At 42.9% G+C, this 24,113-nt stretch overlaps 1 protein-coding gene across 1 annotated transcript in view; it reads right to left on the bottom strand.

The window, feature by feature from the left end:
- b3gat2 (beta-1,3-glucuronyltransferase 2 (glucuronosyltransferase S)) overlaps positions 1–24,113 on the bottom strand; it is a 69,830-nt gene that overhangs the window by 11,813 nt on the left and 33,904 nt on the right. The window contains exon 2 of the mRNA XM_056436148.1: positions 21,808–21,952. Coding sequence (XP_056292123.1) covers positions 21,808–21,952 — 145 coding nt within the window. The remainder of the gene's footprint in view (positions 1–21,807; positions 21,953–24,113) is intronic.

Below are 24,113 nucleotides of genomic sequence, written 5' to 3'. Positions count from 1 at the left end.
GTGAAATTCCTTTACCACAGGCGTCTGCCATTCTCCTGTGATAATTGCGCTATAGATGAGAAGGGAAAGCATGAGAAAGTCAGAGGTAAATCAAACAGCTCGGGGGGGCGGGGGGGGGGGGGGTGTTGAAGCAGAGGTGGGGATTAATTTCTGGCTCGCAACCAGTTTTAATCAACCTGATTAGAAAAATTAGTAACGGTGGGACAAAATGCGTGCCCCCCATAATTGCTTGGAAAGACACGAGCTGTCCCGCAGCACATCCAGAAATATGTTTTGAAGGTCGAAACGAAAAGGCGATTCTTTTCCATGAGTCTGATCGTCCACGTGTCGGCTTGATCTACTTTCGAGGCAAATCAAAGGCAACAAACTGAACACAGAAGCTACAACGCTTCGACGCGCAAGCGGAGAACATCGCACATCCACTCTGTTGAGGTTTAGGTGTTGACGCGTGCCGTGTCATCAGAAAAGTGCTCGGAGTACGAGTGCCAAGTAAAGAATAGGAATCCTTCGATTTTTGGATTGGAAATCTGGGCTTTTTCAGAGAGGTATAGTTTTGTGGCAAATATTATATATTCTGCATTTGTATTAACGGGTGCTCTTGAAATCCAAGACTGCCTCTAAATGCCTCAAGTTGTTCTAAGTATCCATTGAACTGATGATTGTCGGACCTCTTTTCAAGCTGGTGATCGAATGAATAGTATTGAGTTGTCGTGTGTGACATATGTTGATCAGTTCATGTCCGCCACTAGATAGACAGATAATCCTCCATTTGGTCGAACTTTGGCTGGAGTAAAAGGTTAAACCTAAACATTTTAAAATGATCCCATTGTCCAAAAATGTAAGCGAGCTGTTCAAATTCAATGACATAATGGTAGAAAAGGCTCTCACATTCTGGTGAGGAAATAGTGAAGACAGCTTTACATGAGAAAGATTCCCGGTGGTGACACGGCCGTATAAAGTGGCGCTATGCTAACGTAGGGCCAAGCGATGTGGAGGAAATAAAAATATATTAGTGTAGGGTTGACTTTTATTGCATTTGCACAAATCAAAAAATTAGATTTTTAATGAATAGTCATTGGTTATTTGGATATATGCCATGATCTGGGTGAATAGTTGCCTCCGATTGGCTGGAGAGGGTCCATTAAATCCTGATAATGGAGACCTACGAGGCAGCCGCAGCTAAACTGTTTGTTGACCGTTCTAAATGAATGCGTTGGCTCCAGGAAAGGGAATAAATAAACACGTTTGCATTTCTCATTTACAGCCAAGTCCTTCAGCGCCTCGTCCTCTGAACTTACTGGCTGGAACACACAAGTTACACCGCCCCTCTGAACCCTCTGAAGCGATTCACGATTCAACTCGCTGCCTCAGGCTCTGACCGGCAGTACGCAAGGCCTCCCATTTGTTCGTGACAATAAGATATTGATTTGGGGACAAAGACATGGCTGGATATCTAGCTCGTGCTGTTGTTAAAGATAGTGTTGAATTATATTCATGTTTGTCAACCCCACGCAATGTCATTGACTAATGTTGCATCACATAAGCTTTAGTGCTCGCGTTATGCACATTTTTGAACAACGGATAACACATTGTTTTCAGACAATGCCATTGGCTGTCAGCTAGCTTATCGTGTTAAATTAAGTTATTATTTGTATGTATTGTTGTTGGCTGGGAATCTTGATAGCATAAAATTAACTTTCTGTCTTGTCGCTGAACCAAAAGCTTCTTTAAACTGAGCGGACAAGAAATATCTCTCATGGCCAAGTTGTGGTTACGGTTTGTTTTCTTGACTTGTGCTTTGTACGTTTCCATTGAATAATAATCCAATGAGACGGTAACGATACCGTGATATATTTGTTTGTTTCCTTCTGTACACATGCCATCTATTGCACCTGTCCATCCTGGAGGGATCCTCCTCTGTTGCTCTCCTGAACGTTTCTTCCCTTTTTTCCCAGTGAAGGGTTGTTTTCTATTTCTTGGGAGTTTTTCCTGATCCGATGTGAGGTCCTGGGTCAGGGATGTCGTATGTGTACAGATTGTGAATTTGTGATATTAGGCTATACAAAATAAACTGAATTGAAAATGTAATTGAATATATATTGGATGCCTGATAGAGCCTTCGGAAGAATACAGCCTTACAAGCGCTCGCTGCGATTGCAATCAAAGGAAGTCCTTCCGACAACACACTGGGAGGAAAGTAACTCTTTTTCTAGAACCGGAAGCTCGGCTCTTACATACACAAATTTCGTCACAGCTATGCATGCATTGTCCTAAACTTTGATTGCCACTGAACTTTTCACAGGACAACCACCCAGTCTCCCTCTCTCATGTGAAGATACTTTAGATTCTGGTAGCAAAACGGGTGAAATTACCAACGATTGATCTTTTTCTTCTTTGGCAAGTGACCAGGGTATAAGTGGGATAAGAGTTGACACCTTGTCCATTATCACGAAATAATGGAGGACGCCAGCGTTCCAAGTTTTCTAAAATGTCAATTATTCCTTTAACCATGGCATGGATGTGCTTTCCTCCACTTTAATTGTTGCTGTTTGGCCAGATTCTCAAGTCTCAGCTGTTGGAAATTCACATTAATGCTTGAAATTGTCGAACCTTTTAAAATGATCTATCCTTTTCTCTTTCACAGGCATAATGGACATCGGTGAAAAACCCAAACTGACTCATTCAAGTCTTCTACGAGTTCATATTCAACCTGAAATCAGTGGCTGACTGGAAGGTGTAATTTGTTGTAAATGGGCTAAAACTTTGGTAGAGTCCTTAGAAACGCCATAGAGACAGCAATAATATATACGTGGAGGTGTAGTATGTTTTAAGCAGTGCAGTATTTTTCCGAGGGGTGCTGAAGTTTCTAGTTTACAGCGTGACAGAAGGATATTTTCTGAAATTGCTGCAATTCCCCGTGCACAGGGTCTCGGTATAATTACGGAATATGTATTTATGCAAATCGTTAGCGGGTGGCGCGCCTTGGCAATCAGTGCATTAGTACTGGTGGTGAATTACCCTCCTCTCTTTTCACTCTCCCCCTCCGACAGACCAGCGCTTTCTGAGGTTTGACACGTGGCCTGCAGGCGGTAGTCCTCTGGCTGATGTGAGCGTCGGTGCAGGTTCACGCAGAAACTAACTGGAGACATGTAAATTAGTTTGGCTTATGATCACACTAATGTATAGGTTGTAGTCTGCTGCATTCCAGGCCGAGTCCACCATCGCAAACACATCGCAACCGTGGACCCGCTCGCACACACAGATACGAATATACATACTGAGGTGACTGAGAGCAAGTTTAAACACTTTGACTGAACCAGTGATTACAGGTGGAAGGTTATACTGGCACTGATAACCACTAGAATTTAGATCAATTCGAAACACGAGGCAATTCTGACACCAGACAAGTCTTTAGGCAGCGCCCCAGGTCACCAACTGGCTCCTCTCAAGCTACCAGTCCATGCCTGGCCCATACGGGGACTTGAACCGGCGACCTTACAATTCCAGATCCGAGTAACCCATTATCATTACATTACATTACATGTCATTTGGCTGACGCTTTCATCCAAAGCGACTTACAGTACTGTTACATTCATTCACTGTAGACGCAGCTACAGGGAGCAACTCAGGGTTAAGTGTCTTGCTCAAGGACACATCGACTAGGGTGGGGATTGAACCTCCAACCCCCTGATTGAAAGACGGACCTGCTACCCACTCACCCATAGTCGCCCATAATCATTCTGGTATAGGAGGCTAGCCATGGTGAAATAAATAGTGGAAGGGCAGGAGAACGCAGCCAATGCCCACAGTCTATATCCAATGGGTCAGGCTACTGCCCCACCCCCTACAATAATATTACAATTTTGAGGTGCCAACAAATTTAAATGCGTGAAGAAAACTACTCAAAAAAACACACAGACCCTGGTATTATACCTAAACAGCTGTTAGGCTCTTCTGGTGTCAGGCTCATGACTGCTCTGTGTGTGATTCTGATCACAGAGATGAATGTAGTGCTGGTGGAGCACATGGATATGAGAGCAATTATAAGATAGTCATCCTCTAACCTGCAGCCGGCCTCGGCGATATGGAGATCCCAGTTTATCGGAGCCTTGTTTGCCCGAGGGGCTACTGTCCAGACTCCTCACTAACTTTGTACCACTTTACTTCTGACCTTCTCTGGCTGGCAGAGTGAAAACTATGCTATTACGCTACCGATGACTTACATTAAGACATCAGCGGGTCAAACTTTGCCGACACGCTGATCCATGAAGTTATCTTCAAAACAATGTGCATCATTTGACCCCCATAATGTACAAAATGGACTAACTGCATGCCGCCGACTTCTGCCTCCTGTGAAAAAAATACTCAGTTAAAAGCAACACTGTTGCTGCATATTCGGCAAGAGAGGAATTACTAATTGTGTACATTTGGAAATGTAATTATTGAGCAGAATAAAATCAAAGTTTACTTAATGATCACTAGATTAAGAAAATAATCCATATATCATAAATGAGAGGGAAGAGGGTATGGGAGTGTAACATTTCATAAGAGATGTTCATTAGTTTCTCCTGTCTAGTTGAGAGAAACAATTGTAAACCATAGCTTAAACTGGAAGACGAGAACATTAAATTGATCCTGTTTCCCAGTAGACAAATCAATTTGTTAATTGATGTTCTGTTAGCTTTAATATCAGCAGTGTAAAACAGCCTCCAGCAAAGGACCTGGCATAAAAACATGACATTATCCCATCAATATGCAAGTACACATTTTATGGATTCATGATACAGTAAACTATTAATGTTTGTAGCCTGTGGGATTGTCATAATTAGCACATGAGTTTGGGCTGAACATGTGTTTAGCAGCAGTTCTCAGCTGTGCTCCCCGTAAGAGGGGAAGGTAGGACTACAGGTGAGGCGCAGGGGAAATGCAGAAAGACCTTTATTGATAACTTCACATATTACACAAGGTCAAAGTACACCGACATAAAACTAAGTCACGAATAAATAAATGTTGTAATGCCTGTACCTTCGTGTAAATGTTTACGTTTCGGCATTAACAAGTTACGCCTGCGCATGCGCGACAGCCGAGATTCTTGGCGACTTGCCAGGCCCTACCTCCGTGAGTTCGGCTTTTCTGCTGTTGCCCTTCAAAACAAAAGCTCAACATTGAGCTTTTTTCTTGTCTGGTGGAGCAATCTGGTTTACTTGAAAGTGATTGCAATTGTATTTCTTCTCTTATTTGAAAAGGCATAGATGCAGGAGTCACAAATGGGGATCTCATATTAATTATTATTATAATTATTTAAATCTTGTTAAAAAAAAACACCAAATCAAAGACCAGGAGCTGGATTACTGACAGACAGTTTAAAGACTGCCTCAGACTGTCTGTCTGCTTATATGGGAGCCAGAGCCTTTAGTTAGCCTTTAGTTATCAAGCTCCTCTTTTATGGAACCAGCTTCCACCTTCAGTCCGGGAGGCAGACACAGTCACCTCATTTAAGAGTCGACTTAAGACTTTCCTCTTTGACAGAGCTTATAGTTAGGGCTGAATCAGGTTCACCTGGTCCAGCCCCTTGATATGCTGCTATAGGCTTATAGCTGCCGGGGGACATTTTAGGATGCACTGAGCACCTATCTCCTCTTTTTTCTCTCCTTAGGGATGAATTTTCATCTCTCAATCACACGTTACTAACTCTGCTTTCTCCCCGGAGTCCTTTTGACTTCACGTCTCATGGGGTCATCGGACCCTATGAGACGGCATAGATCCTATCTGCCTGATGGATCATCGAGGTCTGGGTCGTGGAATTCCTGCTACCGACCACGCCACTGCCCTGTTGAGACTCCGCCCACTGTTGAGACTCCGCCGACTGTTGAGACTCCGCCCACTGCTGAGACTCCGCCCACTCCTCCTCTCTACCTCCATCTGCCTGATGGATCGTGGAGGTCTCCATCGTGGAATATGCCTACTATGAACTATTCATACACTCTGTCATATTCATTGAATGTATTTTAACTCTAAATCTGTCCTTCTGTACACATTACATCTATTGCACCTGTCCATCCTGGAGAGGGATCCTCCTCTGTTGCTCTCCTGAAGGTTTCTTCCATTTTTTCCCCCCTGAAGGGTTATTTGGGAGTTTTTCCTGATCCGATGTGAGGTTTTGGGGCAGGGATGTCTATGTGTTCAGATTGTAAAGCACTCTGAGACAAATTTGTAATTTGTGAAATTGGGCTATACAAATAAACTGAATTGAATTATAAACTAACTACAAGCTCACAGACAGAGTTCAGTCACAGCCATAACACTGATTTGAGTCACATGACTTGATGGCATTGTGACGAAGCTACATATCGACAGCTGTCTGAAGTTCTGTGGTTTTGGGAGGGTTAATCATTATCCAAAAGATTGCCCCCCCTGAGAATTTTTTCAGGAGCCGCCACTGGTGTTTAGTAAGGTCAGTGATCTTTTGACTCCCAAATTTGATCTTTTTGATATCCTGAAATATTGCGTCCACATGAACGGACTAAACGGATGTCCTGAATATATAATGTCTCTTGGCACAATGAGTCGCCGGTGCGGAAGCTTAATAAAACAGTACATTCACTCAGATTTTCTGCATCACTGACTGAATGCATGTAAGTTTGTCCTACAGTAGTTGCACGGCTTTGTTTGGTGGCATTACTGATGTAACATTACGGCGGAACAAGATTGCATTTATAATGTATTCCATCTTCTGAGAATCTTGTTTGCTCAATCCAGAGGATTTATTCGTTCTCCAAACACTCCTTCGAAGAGAACCTCTCACTCAGCACATTTAAGGTAAAGTTGAAGTTTCATAATTTCCTATCCAGAACTCTGAACATAACCAGGTTAGGGTCTTTCAGCACGAGTTACCATGGCGATCTAGTCACGTGAGCCACCTTTAATGACATTGAAAACTGTTTGCCGGCTGTCGCTCAGTGGTGAGTAGTCCATCAATCAAAGGATTAGCGGTTCTATGCCAGACCATATCGATGTGTCCTTGGGCAAGACACTTAACCCCCAACATTGCTCCAATAGCTGTGCCTAAGGTGTATAAATGATAGTTACTGCTGATGTGCAGGTGGAACCATAGCCCCTGCCAACAGGGTGTGAATGATGTCATGTAGTGTTAAAGCGCTTTGAGTGGTCGGAAGACTAGAAAAGTGCTCTGCAAGTACAGGACCATGGGGCTCAACATATCTGATCTCGCTTCTTCTGGCCAGCCTTTCCATCTGTACTAAACATAACAATTGAAGTGTCTTGAAATTGTACGTGCACAGAGGAAATTGCTGAAATGTTTTGAGATAATAGAGTCAAGATGTAAAAGAAGAAGAGAACATTTTTTTGAGGAAAATATCTAACCTTTCAGTGCTGCGTTTGCATTAAAATAGTATATGCCTTTGTATTACATATCCCACAAATTGTAATCAAACATAACAAGGAAATCGAAAACAGATCTGGAATAAAAAGGATAAAAGAAGACTTCATAAACGCCTCTTGCTTTATTAATTAGTATTATTGTGGTGCAACCTGAAGCTTTGGTAGCCCGAGGGAACTCTGTGATCACTCGTTTGCCCTCTAGGTTTACACGCCTCTGTTCCATTTTTAATTCAGAGGCCAATATGAAACACAACAGAGTTTACCTCCAGGGCACACTCGGCAAGCCCGGTATTAAAATTCTACACCGACGATAAATGAATTGTTTCGGTAATCACCAGTTCATGTAACACCCCAGTGGTTCGCTGAGATGCCCTCTACGAAATCTGCTCCTCTGAAAGAACACACGGTTGTTTTAGCTAAATAAGACGAAAAGCCTTTAGACTGACAGGTTTATGTTTTGTTTGATTAAAGACAACTGTAAATCGAAGGAGAGGAGGAGTTTGATTGGCAGGTGACCATTGGGACTTGTGGTCCAGAAACACCATGGCAACAAGCACCTTGCACAAGGACACGGGAGACGGAACTTTAGTGAGCTGTCGCAACTCTCAGGCACCAGCCTTCCGTTCCGAAGAGTGAAACCAATGTGGAAGACTCTTAAGGATTGCATTCTCTCTACTGACCAGCAGGGGTCGACTCCTCAGGTGGAAAAAATAAGACCGATTATTTAGAAGTCTATGAGAAAATGGAATTTCAATTTTGATTTAGTACCTCAGTAAACATTGTAAACATGAGTTTATGATCTCAATCTTGTTTCAAGTCTTCTTCAATACAGCATGATGTTCATTTCGTAAATGATGGTCTATTTAAAGTAGAATAGACCATAAAGCAGAGTATGATTTAGGGCGGGGCTGCCAGAGCAGTACTGTAAGTCACTCCTCAGCAGTCCAATCACTTGTGTTAAATGGTTGCGGAAAGTCTTCCAAGATGGCGACGGCCAATACGCAAAACTCGAGGCTTCCAAACATCAGTCCACAAACCATCAGGTGAAATCCCGACGACGACGTCCACTTCTTTTTACAGCCTGTTGTTTTTCTTCCCCTGTTCAGTTCAGTTGTGCAGATTCTGTTCCACTCCTGCTGCAGTACTTCAGTGCAGGAGGATCTTTAACTGCTCCTGCACACGGCCTCTAATCCTCCTCTTCACTCACCATCTCAGGAGCAGGGAATCAACACAGCAGGTCACTGGAGGTTAAACACTTTCGTGTCCCATTCTAAGGGAAAACTCTCGAGGCAAAAGTACCACTTTAACCGTGTTGTCTTAGCGTGTCTTCTATTCGCTTGCACTGTTTTGCAATGATGCAGCTCTCATGCACTTCCGGAAAAGGAAATTGCACACGTGCGTGCGCACGTGTCCCGGAGCACGTGCACTTGTATCAATTCAAATGCTGGCAGGTGTGCGCTTGTGTGACTGGCAAATAGATGCATGATGTGGTAATTATCCATCCATTTGATTGATTTAGATCGATCGGATCGGGGTCAAGGTCAAGGTCATGAAAATCAAAAAATCTTTTACCATATACATCAAATTTCTTCTATCATGGCATGCAAACTAACCAACACATGTTCATAATTCAATGCCCAATCTTGTGATATGCGAAGGTATGCGCTCTACCGAGTGCCCATTCTAGTTGTGTGTGTGTTTGCACTTGACTATAAGAACACACACACACACAAACACACACACACTGTAGTACTCCACACCATCATTGTCCAGGCTCCATTGTGTCTGACTAAATGAGACAGAGCAGGAGATGGTCGGCTTTAGTGGTCTGCTAACAATACAGCGCTGTATAACACAATACTATTAGGACACGCACCGGCACTCGCTGAGCGCCCTTCAGAAACCCCCTTGTAAATACCATGAATAACAATGTAAGAGTGAAAACAGTTGGAGCCGCTCGCACGGCGCGGTTATTGTTGATGTTCTTGCCGAGTTTAAAACAAAGAAAAGGAAAATGCTCGGGCAGCGAAAACGAAATGGTAAATCTTAGCAGGGTGAATTGAAATGATGTCGCGCGTGTTAATTAAAGTAAGGCTGAACATTACTGTGTGTGTGTGTGTGTGTGTGCCCGTGCATGGGCGGTGGAGAGCAAAAACAGAGAGAGGCTCTTGTTATCGTGGTTTAATGAACAATAATCTCAAAGGGGCAAACCTGTGTGTGTGTGTGTGTGTGTGTGTGTGTGTGTGCACCTTTGCTCCCCCCTCGTCCGACTAAATCCACGTATGTGTTTGGACTGATGAGCATGCAATCTGTATGCATCTGTATTATCAAATATCCAGCAGAGACTGAATACAGTATGTGTGGGTGGTCAGCATGATGAATTAATTCTCCCTCAGGTGAGGGGGAAACGCTGTTGCTCTGATTGGATTTTTACACTGGAGATTTTGAATTGTTAATCGATTTCAGCAGATTTGCTTTAACAGCAATAACCACAAGGCTCATTTTCGACTCGGCGTTCCCATGTGTCACTACCCTCAAGCCGATGCATTCATATATAACTGTAGTTGGATTTTAGATTCACGATAGTCTTGAAGGTTGTTAGCCTATCAGAGCATAAAGCAGCAAGACGTTTAAAAAAAGTGTTGCAACCCCCACTTTTACCCCACGATCGACTCGCTGCTCCCCAGACCCTGACGTCCGTTAAAACATTAAATGAGTAAGAAAATAGAATTCGGCGAAATGCAGAACCGATTTGGGAGTCAACGTTAGCTCGATAGAGACCGTGTCTGTCCCACGGCCACCTAAACTTACATTAATTAAATAAAAAATAACCAGAAGAGGAGCCATCCAAAATAACTTCATACAAATTAAAACCAGTATTTCAGCAGTGCAACACAACAGTAGAATTAAATGTGGACTCCTACATATTAGATATCTGTCATCTAAAGCTGTATTTGTAAATGATTTAATATCAGATAATCACATTGATTTATGTTGTGTTACTGAAACTTGGCCGAGTCATGAAGAATATCTCAGCCTAATTGAATCGACTCCTCCAAGTCATATTAATACTCACATTCCTCGAGGCACCGGTCGAGGAGGTGGAGTAGCAGCCATCTTTGACTCTAGCCGATTAATAAATCCTAAACCTAAATTAAACTACACCTCATTTGAAAGCCTTGTTCTTAGTCTTTCACATCCAACCTGGAAAACACTACAGCCAATTCTATTCGTGATACTGTACCGGCCACCAGGTCCATATTCAGAGTTGCTCTCAAGTTTAGTCCTTAAAACTAATAAAGTTATTATTGTTGGAGATTTTAATATCCATGTGGATGTTGATAATGATTGCCTTAGTGCTGCATTCATCTCCTTGTTGGACTCGATGGGCTTCTGTCAGAGAGTACAGAAACCCACTCACAGCTTTGGCCACACGCTTGATCTTGTTCTTACTTATGGCGTTGACATTGAGCATTTGAACGTCTTCCCACAGAATCCTCTTCTGTCAGACCACAACCTCATAACTTTTGAGTTTATACTACCGGAGTGTACTCCGTTAGTCAAAAGTTTCTACACCAGATGTCTAACTGACAGTGCTGTAGCTAAATTTAAAGCGATTCCTTCTGCATTTGATTCGATACCACGTCTCAATATAACAGAGGACTCCTGGTCTAACTTTAGTCCGTCCCAGATTGATCATCTTGTTGACAGTGCCACAGGCTCTCTGAGAATGACACTGGACTCGATAGCCCCTCTGAAGAAGAAGACAGTGAGGAAGAGGAGGTTTGCTCCCTGGTATAACCCTCAGACCCGCAAACTGAAGCAAACGTCACGAAAGCTTGAAAGCATATGGCGTTCGAAAGCTTCTTAAAGCATATAAGAAGGCGCTCCGTAATGCCAGAGCTGCCTATTACTGTAGCTCAGTGGGGTAAGGGGGTCGTCCTGCAACCCCAAGGTTGTCGGTTCAATCCCCGCTCTCCCCATTAGTTGCAAGTCGAAGTGTCCATGAGCAAGGCACTGAACCCCCATTTGCTTCCCGGGCGCATCACTGCAGCCCACTCCTCCTTAATAACTAAGGATGGGTTAAATGCAGATAACACATTTCGTTGCATGTGTACCTGTGCAATGACAATAGATTGAATCCAATCCAAGTTATAGAGAAAAATAAGAACAACCCCAGGTTTCTCTTCAGCACTGCAGGCTGACAGAGAGTCACAGCTCTGTGGAGCCGAGTATTCCTATAGACCTCAGTGGTAATGACTTCATGAATTTCTTTAATGAAAAGATTCTAACTATTAGGGACAAGATTAATAATCTCTTGCCCTTAACCAGTGACAATCTGTCCTCAAATGGAATGGCCTTGGAAACCGCTGTATGCCCTGGTGTATATTTGGAGGGCTTTTCTCCCATCAACCGTGACCAATTATCTTCAACGGTTTCTACTTCTAACACGTCTACCTGTCTCTTGGACCCCATCCCGACGAGTAGTTGTTGATTTGACTATTTAGGATGTTGGTTTTCATAGGAGCCTTATTCTAAATAAACTAAACTGGTGCAGGTGGCTGTTTGTCATAATTCAAGAAACCCAAAGATATTTGTTGTTACAATCTTTCTTCTGGGGGAGACTCCCCAGACCCTCTGCCTGTTATATATCTTTCAAAATTTGCTGCCACATTTTAAAACAAATTAGGTGCCCATGAGAATCAAAATGAACTTTTCTGAGTAAACCTGAGAGAAAATCAAACAGTCCAAGCAATAATCGCTCAGGCGCTCATGAATATAATATTTGTGACATTATCCTGCTAGAGGACGTTATTCCAGGAAGCAGTGGCAACAACAAATGAAAAAATAAGAAAAGTCAATGAAATTTGCTTATTATAGAATGTTTCTCAAAAAAAGATGTCACAGTGTCTCCACCTTGTAATACAAACCCAGTTGCTATGCACTGAGCACTTAGAGCAGGACAGACTTGTCTGGCTGTACATCGAGGCCTTGGGAGTCATTCTGAGACAACGCGATCTATTCAGGGCACATACATGTTACACTCAGCGGCGAGCTTCCCGATGCCTCCCACTGCTGCAATTCCATCTAATCTGCCGCTTCTCAGAACCGCTTAATTCAACGGGACTCTGCAATCCTGCGTCGTGATTTATCTCTGGAATAAACAATCAAGCCGAGAAGCACAAGAGCACCTGTGTGGAGGAGCAACCGTCAGAATATTAAATTGGAAAGATCACATCTCATTTTATGGTAAATTAAGCCCTGAACTAAACAGAGGCGCAATAGAAAAAGCCGTCTGATCTCTTCAGGCAAACTCACAGAAGGAAAAGAGCACAGTGTATTGTTTTCCTGTTTGTTCTCTGCGCCGATGAAAGCCAGTTGACCTTAAACTGGCTTGTAATGAGTGAGCTGATCAATAAAATCCGTTGCTGTTTTCACGAAGCGCTAAGAACTAAAATCGAATTTCCACCACCATTTCCTGAACCGTTTAAACGCTCAAGTGAACGAGCGTAACCGGAGTGTTTACCTCCAGGTGTAGCACGATTTCCCTGTTCTACTCTGGTCAACATCTTGAAACAACCCTGCTGTGTTAGAAAAAAGGGATGGCAAACACAGGACTTTCACTTAGGAGACTGCTGCATGTGTCTCTAGTGAAAGCAAACTTTGACTAGTTGTACCTTCCTTTTGTGACGTAGCTTACATACTTATACATACGTACGTATTTTCCGCAACAAACACACTCTTTTTGACACAAACACAATCTTTTCCTGAACCAAGGAAAAACATTGTTTGGTCTCAGTGCTGATCGCTCGTATTGCTGTACATTCGTAGGGGAACGCACAAAAAATGAAAACAACTTTTAACCCTTGTGTTGCCTTCGGGTCATTTTGACCCGATTCAATATTTAACCCTCCTGTCGCCTTCGGGTCAATTTGACCCGATTCAATGTTTAATGTCGGTGTTCTTTCGGGAGTCAACAAACAAACATAAAGTACCTCACACTTAAACTTGGAAAACAATATTAATTCAAATAATTTTCTGGAGATTTTAATATCTGGGGTCATATTGACCTCAAGAGTAAAATATGTTAGTAAATATAAAGGTAACAGGAGGGTTAAACATTGAATCGGGTCATATTGACCAAGGCAGGAAAGGTGAACATTGAATCGGGTCAAATTGACCCGAAGGCAACACAAGGGTTAAGAGGATATAAGAACCGTTGTACTTTGTACAGAGATGCTGCTGTGTTCAAAGAGTTTGGTGGAACACATCATTATGATGATAATCCTTTGTTGGAACTATACCAGTAGCGGGGCTAAAAATAAAAATAAATTACATGTATGGTCATTAGAATCGAAATGTTATTCACATCAGACAATATGATGATCTACTTAGATCATGAAAAAAAAATTGTGAATTTGAAAGAAAGGCAGAAGAAAGGTGAGAGGATAACCAAAAACTTTAAGTACTATCAGTTTGTCATTTTCTGACTGACTGGGGCTCGTTCCTTACCTGCCATGTCGGTAGCGAAGGGTCGGTCCGGTCTCCAGCCGGTGTACCAGGCCACCACTTTACCCCCGGATACCAGGGGGCGCTCATACGCTCTGCCGCCTACAAATCCCACGGGCCAAACCGAAACACCTCGTGTACTACGCATCTAGAAGGAGGAAGGAAAGTTTTTTGTTCAGTGAGCAAACAACTGCGTTCAGTCGAGCTGAATAAATACACAGTTCATACATGTCGAGCATAAAGTCCTCTGAAACCTGACCAATGCCATTTAAAAAGGGTTTAAGAGAAGATGTGATCCAACAGTCTGCAAGGCTGGTTGAAAATGAGCTTTTCTTGACAAACACAATGTGACATGACGTCTGAGCCCACGGGCCGATGTCCACCCCACAAAGTCTGGTGACGTCGATTTCCCAATGAATCCATCCAGTGTGTCAGTCTGCACGGGTGATCAGAGATCCTTAATTTATTTCTAAATGCGGGCGAAGGTGGCATGGCAGGGAGTCTCAAATGAAATGAAACTGCGCCGTGGCGGCAGTGTTTTCCACTTTCGCAGTGAATGCATTTGCACACAGCCAGAAGCGGCGTCACGAGGAGTGAGGCAGAGAGAGCGAGATAACAGACAGAGGTGGTGGGGGAGGGGGGTCAAAGAGAGCGAGATAACAGAAATCAGAATCAGAATCAGAAACAGGTTTATTGCCAAAGAATGTTTTCACAAACAAACGAGGTGGTGGGGGAGGGGGGTCAAAGAGAGCGAGATAACAGACAGAGATGGTGGGGGGGGGTCAAAGAGAGCGAGATAACAGACAGATGGTGGGGGAGGGGGGTCAAAGAGAGCGAGATAACAGACAGAGATGGTGGGGGAGGGGGGTCAAAGAGAGCGAGATAACAGACATATGGTGGGGGAGGGGGGTCAAAGAGAGCGAGATAACAGACAGAGATGGTGGGTGGGGGTCAGAGAGAGCGGACTGTGTGAGGACGGCAGAGTTCTTGGTGTTGACACATCTGTATCTTGTCACATCGAGTGTGTGTGTGAATGTGAATGTGTGTGTGTGTGTGTGCGCGTGGTTCTATTTTCCAACCCTGGCCACCCTGAAGCCCATTCACTCAGACACTGCTTCCCCATCACTCAACAACACAGCCTGCAGCCGCTCGCTCATGACAAAACGACAGAACCGAAACCAAATGGGGATGCAAGCGCCGCTTCGCCCAGACACCGAACAGATTTTTGGTTTTTTAAACAAAAACACAAACAATATCGGAAAAACGGAGCGAATGTCAATTGAGCAACACGTGGAGAGGATTCACAGTTCTGTTGCAGACCTCAAAGCAGCCATGGGGTGCGTGACGTGGTCCTTTGGAATAAATCTAAAAAACATCCCCACCGACTTCTTCTCAACATAAATGTGTGCATTGGTGAATAATTTAGGAGAGCATCTTTGACAGGTTTTTCTAGCCTGTTAAATGTGAGCAGGAAGCCCAGTGAGTGGGGTTATGTGTCCAACCAGGTGAAGAAAAGGTTCATGCTGATTGGGGGAACTGTCAATCGGCCATTGACAGCCTAATTAAAGGATGACTGCCTCGAGCAAAGTGAATATTGGGCCGAGCCAGAGCTCAATGACAGACGCGAAAACTGTGGACGCAGCTGCAGGGCAAGAGTTAGAACCCAGTCAATATGAGCATGCAGCTCAAAGTCACTACTGGCTGGACTGGTCTAGTCGATATGTTAACTACGATGCAAATGTACAAGAAGTATAAATATTTAGGTTGCGGAAGAATTATTTAAAAAAGGCAACGATGACTGTGTTGCCTTAAGGCATTTTCTATTTTTGATTAGTTCTTGTATTAATTTCAGAAGATAATTAATATCAATATGATTCGTTTGTTTTCGGTTAAATCACGTTAACTACATCTGGTTCGTCACTTCCGGTTCCGGTTATTCCAGTTAAATCATGGCCAGTTTTAGCACTTCAGGTTGAGCAGCAGCAGAGAACAGCATGCTTCACTGAGAAGCATCAAAGAGGCGATGCCGGGAGTGCTTCGACAATGTAAATTGATATTATCACTCTGTTTGGGAATGTAGACTAACTGTTTGTATTGTCTTTGTTTTCAGTTTTCACCAATGCGCGTTAAAGGAGGAAGAAGTAAAGTGATTTGAAGAAACGTACTACGACTCTGTGTTCCTTGAACGTCGGTTAAACTTAATGTTAAGTCAGAGTTCACACACTCGAGTACATTACATTGACTTTTGGTTTCTGGCGTAAAAGTCTTGTGTTGGACTCATCCGTCCACCGCCACCTCCCGCTTATGCGGACTTCCACGAATTTTGATTTGAAATATATTTGTGGAACACGTCAAAAACTATTTTCTTTTAGGAAACCAGATTGTAAATCAGTAAATGGCCTCAGGAAAAAAGTTTACAAAAAAACCTGAACACTGTCAGGACTGAGTTTATTCGAGACACAAAGTATTGCATCAATTTAACAAAATTTAAAAAAGCCAGAGGCTGTAACCATTTCCAGAGATTTCATTTACCTCAGATGTGCATACGACAACACTCTGTATATAGGTAAATGTGGTAAGGACCCCTTTTTTTTAAATTTTTTAAAATGGTTTATTTAATAAGGGACAGTGCACATTGATAAAAACATTGCAGTAAATGTGCCAGAGTTAGCCAAGAGGCTATTTTTCATCTGTAGTCCCAATGTTGCTGATGTTAAGAACAAACCTAAAAACATAAGATTGCAAATACAATCTACAGATAAAGCAAATAAAATAGGGGAGAACAATGTTAAAATGGACAGAATAAAAACATAATGTCAGAGATACAACATAAAAGCTTACAGACTAAATGTCTCCTAAACAGGTAGCCAAGGAAGCCTGGAAACGCCGACCCGTGAATGAGCCCCAACGACAAAACTCAACGCAAAAAAAAAAGTCCAAACCCGGCTGGAAATTCAGCAGGCTGCAAGGGGGTTGCCTTTTTTGCGCTTTAAAAGATTAAAATTTTGCTCTCTAAGCGGAACAGTGCAACACAACAGTAGAATTAAATGTGGACTCCTACATATTAGATATCTGTCATCTAAAGCTGTATTTGTAAATGATTTAATATCAGATAATCACTTTGATTTATGTTGTGTTTACACACAGAAACTGTGAGAGTCATGAAGAATATGTCTGCCAAAATAGATGGACTCCTCCAAGTCATATTAATACTCACATTCCTCGAGGCACCGTGATCGGGGAGGTAGATAACAGCCATCTTTGACTCGAGCCGATTAATAAATCCTAAACCTAAATTAAACTACAACTCATTTGAAAGCCTTGTTCTTAGTCTTTCACATCCAACCTGGAAAACACTACAGCCAATTCTATTCGTGATACTGTACCGGCCACCAGGTCCATATTCAGAGTTGCTCTCAAGTTTAGTCCTTAAAACTAATAAAGTTATTATTGTAGGAGATTTTAATATCCATGTGGATGTTGATAATGATTGCCTAGGTGCTGCATTCATCTCATTGTTGGACTCGATGGGCTTCTGCCAGAGAGTACAGAAACCCACTCACAGCTTTGGCCACACGCTTGATCTTGTTCTTACTTATGGCGTTGACATTGAGCATTTGAAGGTCTTCCCACAGAATCCTCTTCTGTCAGACCACAACCTCATAACTTTTGAATTTACGCTACCGGAGTGTACTCCGTTAGTCAAAAGTTTCTACACCAGATGTCTAACTGACAGTTAACAGCTAAATTTAAAGAAGCGATTCCTTCTGTATTTGATTCGATACCACGTCTCAATATAACAGAGGACTCCTGGTCTAACTTTAGTCCGTCCCAGATTGATCATCTTGTTGACAGTGCCATAGGCTCTCTGAGAATGACACTGGACTCGATAGCCCCTCTGAAGAAGAAGACAGTGAGGAAGAGGAGGTTTGCTCCCTGGTATAACCCTCAGACCCGCAAACTGAAGCAAACGTCACGAAAGCTTGAAAGCATATGGCGTTCGAAAGCTTCTTAACCCTTGTGTTGCCTTCGGGTCATTTTGACCCGATTCAATATTTAAAGCATATAAGAAGGCCCTCCGTAATGCCAGAGCTGCCTATTACTGTAGCTCAGTGGGGTAAGGCAGTCGTCCTGCAACCCCAAGGTTGTCGGTTCAATCTCCGCTCTCCTCATTAGCGGCAAGTCGAAGTGTCCTTGAGCAAGGCACTGAACCCCCATTTGCTTCCCGGGCGCATCACTGCAGCCCACTCCTCCTTAATAACTAAGGATGGGTTAAATGCAGATAACACATTTCGTTGCATGTGTACCTGTGCAATGACAATAGATTGAATCCAATCCAAGTTATAGAGAAAAATAAGAACAACCCCAGGTTTCTCTTTAGCACTGTAGCCAGGCTGACAGAGAGTCACAGCTCTGTGGAGCCGAGTATTCCTATAGACCTCAGTGGTAATGACTTCATGAATTTCTTTAATGAAAAGATTCTAACTATTAGAGGCAAGATTAATAATCTCTTGCATTTAACCAGTGCCAATCTGTCCTCAAGTGGAGTGGCCTTGGAAACCGTTGTATGCCCTGGTGTATATTTGGATGGCTTTTCTCCCATCAACCTAAACCAACTGTCTTAAACGGTTTCTACTTCGAACACGTCTACCTGTCTCTTGGACCCCATCCCGATGAGGCTACTTAAAGACGTTTTGCCTTTAATTGGCAGCTCTCTATTAGATATTATCAATGTGTCTCTGCTAACAGGCCACGTACCACACTCCTTCAAGGTGGCTGTTATTAAACCTCTCCTGAAGAAGCCCACTCTGGATCCAGAGGTGTTGGCTAACTACAGACCGATCTCTAACCTCCCCTTCCTCTCTAAGATTCTTGAGAAAGTAGTCGCACACCAGTTGTGTGTTTTTTTACATTATCATAGTTTATTTGAGGAGTTTCAGTCAGGATTTAGAAAACACCACAGCACCGAGACAGCACTGGTGAGAATTACAAATGACCTCTTAATGGCAGCAGATAAAGGACTCCTCTCTGTACTGGTCTTGTTAGACCTTAGTGCTGCATTCGACACCATTGACCATGACATCCTGTTACAGAGACTGGAGCAGTCGATTGGCATTTCAGGCACCGCACTAAGTTGGTTTAAATCCTATTTATCAGATCGATCTCAGTTTGTATTTGTAAACGATGACGCCTCGATAACCACCAACATTAGTCACGGAGTTCCACAAGGTTCTGTGCTTGGACCAATTTTATTTACATTATTTTTGCTTCCTTTGGGCAATATTATCAGGAAACACTCCATAAACTTTCATTGTTTTGCAGATGATACTCAATTATATCTATTCATCAAACCAGAGGAGACCAACCAGCTCACTAAAATTCAAGCATGTCTTAAAGACATAGAAACATGGATGACCTGCAACTTCCTGATGTTAAACTCTGACAAAACTAAAGTTATTTTACTCGGCCCTGAACACCTCAGAGATCAATTATCTGGTGATGTGGTTTCTGTAGATGGCATTGCCCTAGCATCCAACACCACTGTCAAGAATCTCGGCGTTATCTTTGATCGGGACTTGTTCTTTAACTCCCACGTGAAGCAAATCTCAAGGACTGCATTCTTTCATCTACGTAACATTAAAAAAAATTTGACACATCTTGTCTCAAAAAGATGCAGAAAAATTGGTTCACGCGTTTGCTACTCCTAGACTAGATTACTGCAACTCCTTATTATCAGGCTGCTCTAATAAGTCTCTTAGGTCCCTCCAGCTGATCCAGAATTCTGCAGCTCGTGTATTCACTAAAAGAGAACTTTTAGAACTATTCATACACTCTTTCATATTCATTGAATGTGTTGTAACTCTGTAATGTTTCTTTGTTTACACATGACATCTATTGCTTCTGTCCATCCTGGAGAGGGATCCTCTGTTGCTCTCCTTAAGGTTTCTTCCCTTTTTTCCCTGTGAAAGGATTTTTTATATTTCTTGGGAGTTTATCCTGATCCGATGTGAGGTCCTGGGACAGGGATGCGTGTGTACAGATTGTAAAGTAAAAATGTTTTGGCCCAGTGGCATTACCAGATGATCAGGTAAATTAACGTTCTACGATTTAGCCAGTATGTACAATTAGTTTCACCGCCTGCCTGCCGCTCTTGCTGGGGGCTTGTTGGGTATATGACGTTTGAAAAGGTGCAGAATCAAAGATACAGTTTTAGCAGTAGCGCTGTTGATTTGACTATTTAGGATGTTGGTTTTCATAGGAGCCTTATTCTAAATAAACTAAACTGGTGCAGGTGGCTGTTTGTCATAATTCAAGAAACCCAAAGATATTTGTTATTACAATCTTTCTTCTGGGGGAGACTCCCCAGACCCTCTGCCTGTTATATATCTTTCAAAATGTGCTGCCACATTTTAAAACAAATTAGGTGCCCATGAGAATCAAAATGAACTTTTCTGAGTAAACCTGAGAGAAAATCAAACAGTCCAAGCAATAATCGCTCAGGCGCTCATGAATATAATATTTGTGACATTATCCTGCTAGAGGACGTTATTCCAGGAAGCAGTGGCAACAACAAATGAAAAAATAAGAAAAGTCAATGAAATTATCTTATTATAGAATGTTTCTCAAAAAAAGATGTCACAGTGTCTCCACCTTGTAATACAAACCCAGTTGCTATGCACTGAGCACTTAGAGCAGGACAGACTTGTCTGGCTGTACATCGAGGCCTTGGGAGTCATTCTGAGACAACACGATCTATTCAGGGCACATACATGTTACACTCAGCGGCGAGCTTCCCGATGCCTCCCACTGCTGCAATTCCATCTAATCTGCCGCTTCTCAGAACCGCTTAATTCAACGGGACTCTGCAATCCTGCGTCATGATTTATCTCTGGAATAAACAATCAAGCCGAGAAGCACTAGAGCACCTGTGTGGAGGAGCAACCGTCAGAATATTAAATTGGAAAGATCACATCTCATTTTATGGTAAATTAAGCCCTGAACTAAACAGAGGCGCAATAGAAAAAGCTGTCTGATCTCTTCAGGCAAACTCACAGAAGGGAAAGAGCACAGTGTATTGTTTTCCTGTTTGTTCTCTGCGCCGATGAAAGCCAGTTGACCTTAAACTGGCTTGTAATGAGTGAGCTGATCAATAAAATCCGTTTACTGTTTTCACGAAGCGCTAAGAACTAAAATCGAATTTGCACCACCATTTCCTGAACCGTTTAAACGCTAAAGTGAACGAGCGTAACCGGAGTGTTTACCTCCAGGTGTAGCACGATTTCCCTGTTCTACTCTGGTCAACATCTTGAAACAACCCTGCTGTGTTAGAAAAAAGGGATGGCAAACACAGGACTTTCACTTAGGAGACTGCTGCATGTGTCTCTAGTGAAAGCAAACTTTGACGAGTTGTACCTTCCTTTTGTGACGTAGCTTACGTACTTATACATACGTACGTATTTTCCGCAACAAACACAATCTTTTCCTGAACCGAGGAAAAACATTGTTTGGTCTCAGTGCTGATCGCTCGTATTGCTGTACATTCGTAGGGGAACGCACAAAAAATGAAAACAACTTTTAAGAGGATATAAGAACCGTTGTATGAGGATACTTTGAACAGAGATGCTGCTGTGTTCAAAGAGTTCGGTGGAACACATCATTATGATGATAATCCTTTGTTGGAACTATACCAGTAGCGGGGCTAAAAATAAAAATAAATTACATGTATGGTCATTAGAATCGAAATGTTATTCAAATCAGACAATATGATGATCTACTTAGATCATGAAAAAAAAATTGTGAATTTGAAAGAAAGGCAGAAGAAAGGTGAGAGGATAACCAAAAACATTAAGTACTATCAGTTTGTCATTTTCTGACTGACTGGGGCTCGTTCCTTACCTGCCATGTCGGTGGCGAAGGGTCGGTCCGGTCTCCAGCCGGTGTACCAGCCCACCACTTTACCCCCGGACACCAGAGGGCGCTCATACGCTCTGCCGCCTACAAATCCCACGGGCCAAATCGAAACACTTCGTGTACTGCGCATCTAGAAGGAGGAAGGAAAGTTTTTTGTTCAGTGAGCAAACAACTGCGTTCAGTCGAGCTGAATAAATACACAGTTCATACATGTCGAGCATAAAGTCCTCTGAAACCTGACCAATGCCATTTAAAAAGGGTTTAAGAGAAGATGTGATCCAACAGTCTGCAAGGCTGGTTAAAAATGAGCTTTTCTTGACAAACACAATGTGATATGACGTCTGAGCCCACGGGCCGATGTCCACCCCACAAAGTCTGGTGATGTCGATTTCCCAATGAATCCATCCAGTGTGTCAGGTTGCACGGGTGATCAGAGATCCTTAATTTATTTCTAAATGCGGGCGAAGGTGGCATGGCAGGGAGTCTCAAATGAAATGAAACTGCGCCGTGGCGGCAGTGTTTTCCACTTTCGCAGTGAATGCATTTGCACACAGCCAGAAGCGGCGTCACGAGGAGTGAGGCAGAGAGAGCGAGATAACAGACAGAGGTGGTGGGGGAGGGGGGGCAAAGAGAGCGAGATAACAGACAGAGATGGTGGGGGAGGGGGTCAAAGAGAGCGAGATAACAGACAGAGATGGTGGGTGGGGGTCAGAGAGAGCGGACTGTGTGAGGACGGCAGAGTTCTTGGTGTTGACACATCTGTATCTTGTCACATCGAGTGTGTGTGTGAGTGTGTGTGTGTGTGTGTGTGTGTGTGTGCGCGTGGTTCTATTTCCCAACCCTGGCCACCCTGAAGCCCATTCACTCAGACACTGCTTCCCCATCACTCAACAACACAGCCTGCAGCCGCTCGCTCATGACAAAACAACAGAACCGAAACCAAATGGGGATGCAGGCGCCGCTTCGCCCAGACACCGTACAGATTTTTTGTTTTTTAAACAGAAACACAAACAATATCGGAAAAACGGAGCGAATGTAAATTGAGCAACACGTGGAGAGGATTCACAGTTCTGTTGCAGACCTCAAAGCAGCCATGGGGTGCGTGACGTGGTCCTTTGGAATAAATCTAAAAAACATCCCCACCGAGTTCTTCTCAACATAAATGTGTGCATTGGTGAATAATTTAGGAGAGCATCTTTGACAGGTTTTTCTAGCCTGTTAAATGCGAGCAGGAGGCCCAGTGAGTGGGGTTATGTGTCCAACCAGGTGAAGAAAAGCTTCATGCTGATTGGGGGAACTGTCAATCGGCCATTGACAGCCTAATTAAAGGATGATTGCCTCGAGCAAAGTGAATATTGGGCCGAGCCAGAGCTCAATGACAGACGCGAAAACTGTGGACGCAGCTGCAAGGCAAGAGTTAGAACCCAGTCAATATGAGCATGCAGCTCAAAGTCACTCCTGGCTGGACTGGTCTAGTCGATATGTTAACTACGATGCAAATGCACAAGAAGTATAAATATTTAGGTTGCGGAAGAATTATTTAAAAAAGGCAACGATGACTGTGTTGCCTTAAGGCATTTTCTATTTTTGATTAGTTCTTGTATTAATTTCAGAAGATAATTAATATCAATATGATTCGTTTGTTTTCGGTTAAATCACGTTAACTACATCCGGTTCGTCACTTCCGGTTCCGGTTAATCCAGTTAAATCATGGCCAGTTTTAGCACTTCAGGTTGAGCAGCAGCAGAGAACAGCATGCTTCACTGAGCAGCATCAAAGAGGCGATGCCGGGAGTGCTTCGACAATGTAAATTGATATTATCACTCTGTTTGGGAATGTAGACTAACTGTTTGTATTGTCTTTGTTTTCAGTTTTCACCAATGCGCGTTAAAGGAGGAAAAAGTAAAGTAATTTGAAGAAACATACAACGACTCTGTGTTCCTTGAACGTCGGTTAAACTTAATGTTAAGTCAGACTTCACACACTCGAGTACATTACATTGACTTTTGGTTTCTGGCGTAAAAGTCTTGTGTTGGACTCATCCGTCCACCGCCACCTCCCGCTTATGCGGACTTCCACGAATTTTGATTTGAAATATGTTTGTGGAACACGTCAAAAACTATTTCTATTAGGAAACCAGATTGTAAATCAGTAAATGGCCTCAGGAAAAAAGTTTACAAAAAAACCTGAACACTCTCAGGACTGAGTTTATTCGAGACACAAAGTATTGCATCAATTTAACAAAATAAAAAAAAGCCAGAGGCTGTAACCATTTCCAGAGATTTCATTTA

This window comes from Pseudoliparis swirei, chromosome 17 (genome assembly GCF_029220125.1).
Source record: "Pseudoliparis swirei isolate HS2019 ecotype Mariana Trench chromosome 17, NWPU_hadal_v1, whole genome shotgun sequence".
Taxonomy (NCBI): domain Eukaryota; kingdom Metazoa; phylum Chordata; class Actinopteri; order Perciformes; family Liparidae; genus Pseudoliparis; species Pseudoliparis swirei.
The sequence above is the reverse complement of the archived record's forward strand: the minus strand, read 5'-3'. Positions and strand labels throughout refer to the sequence as shown.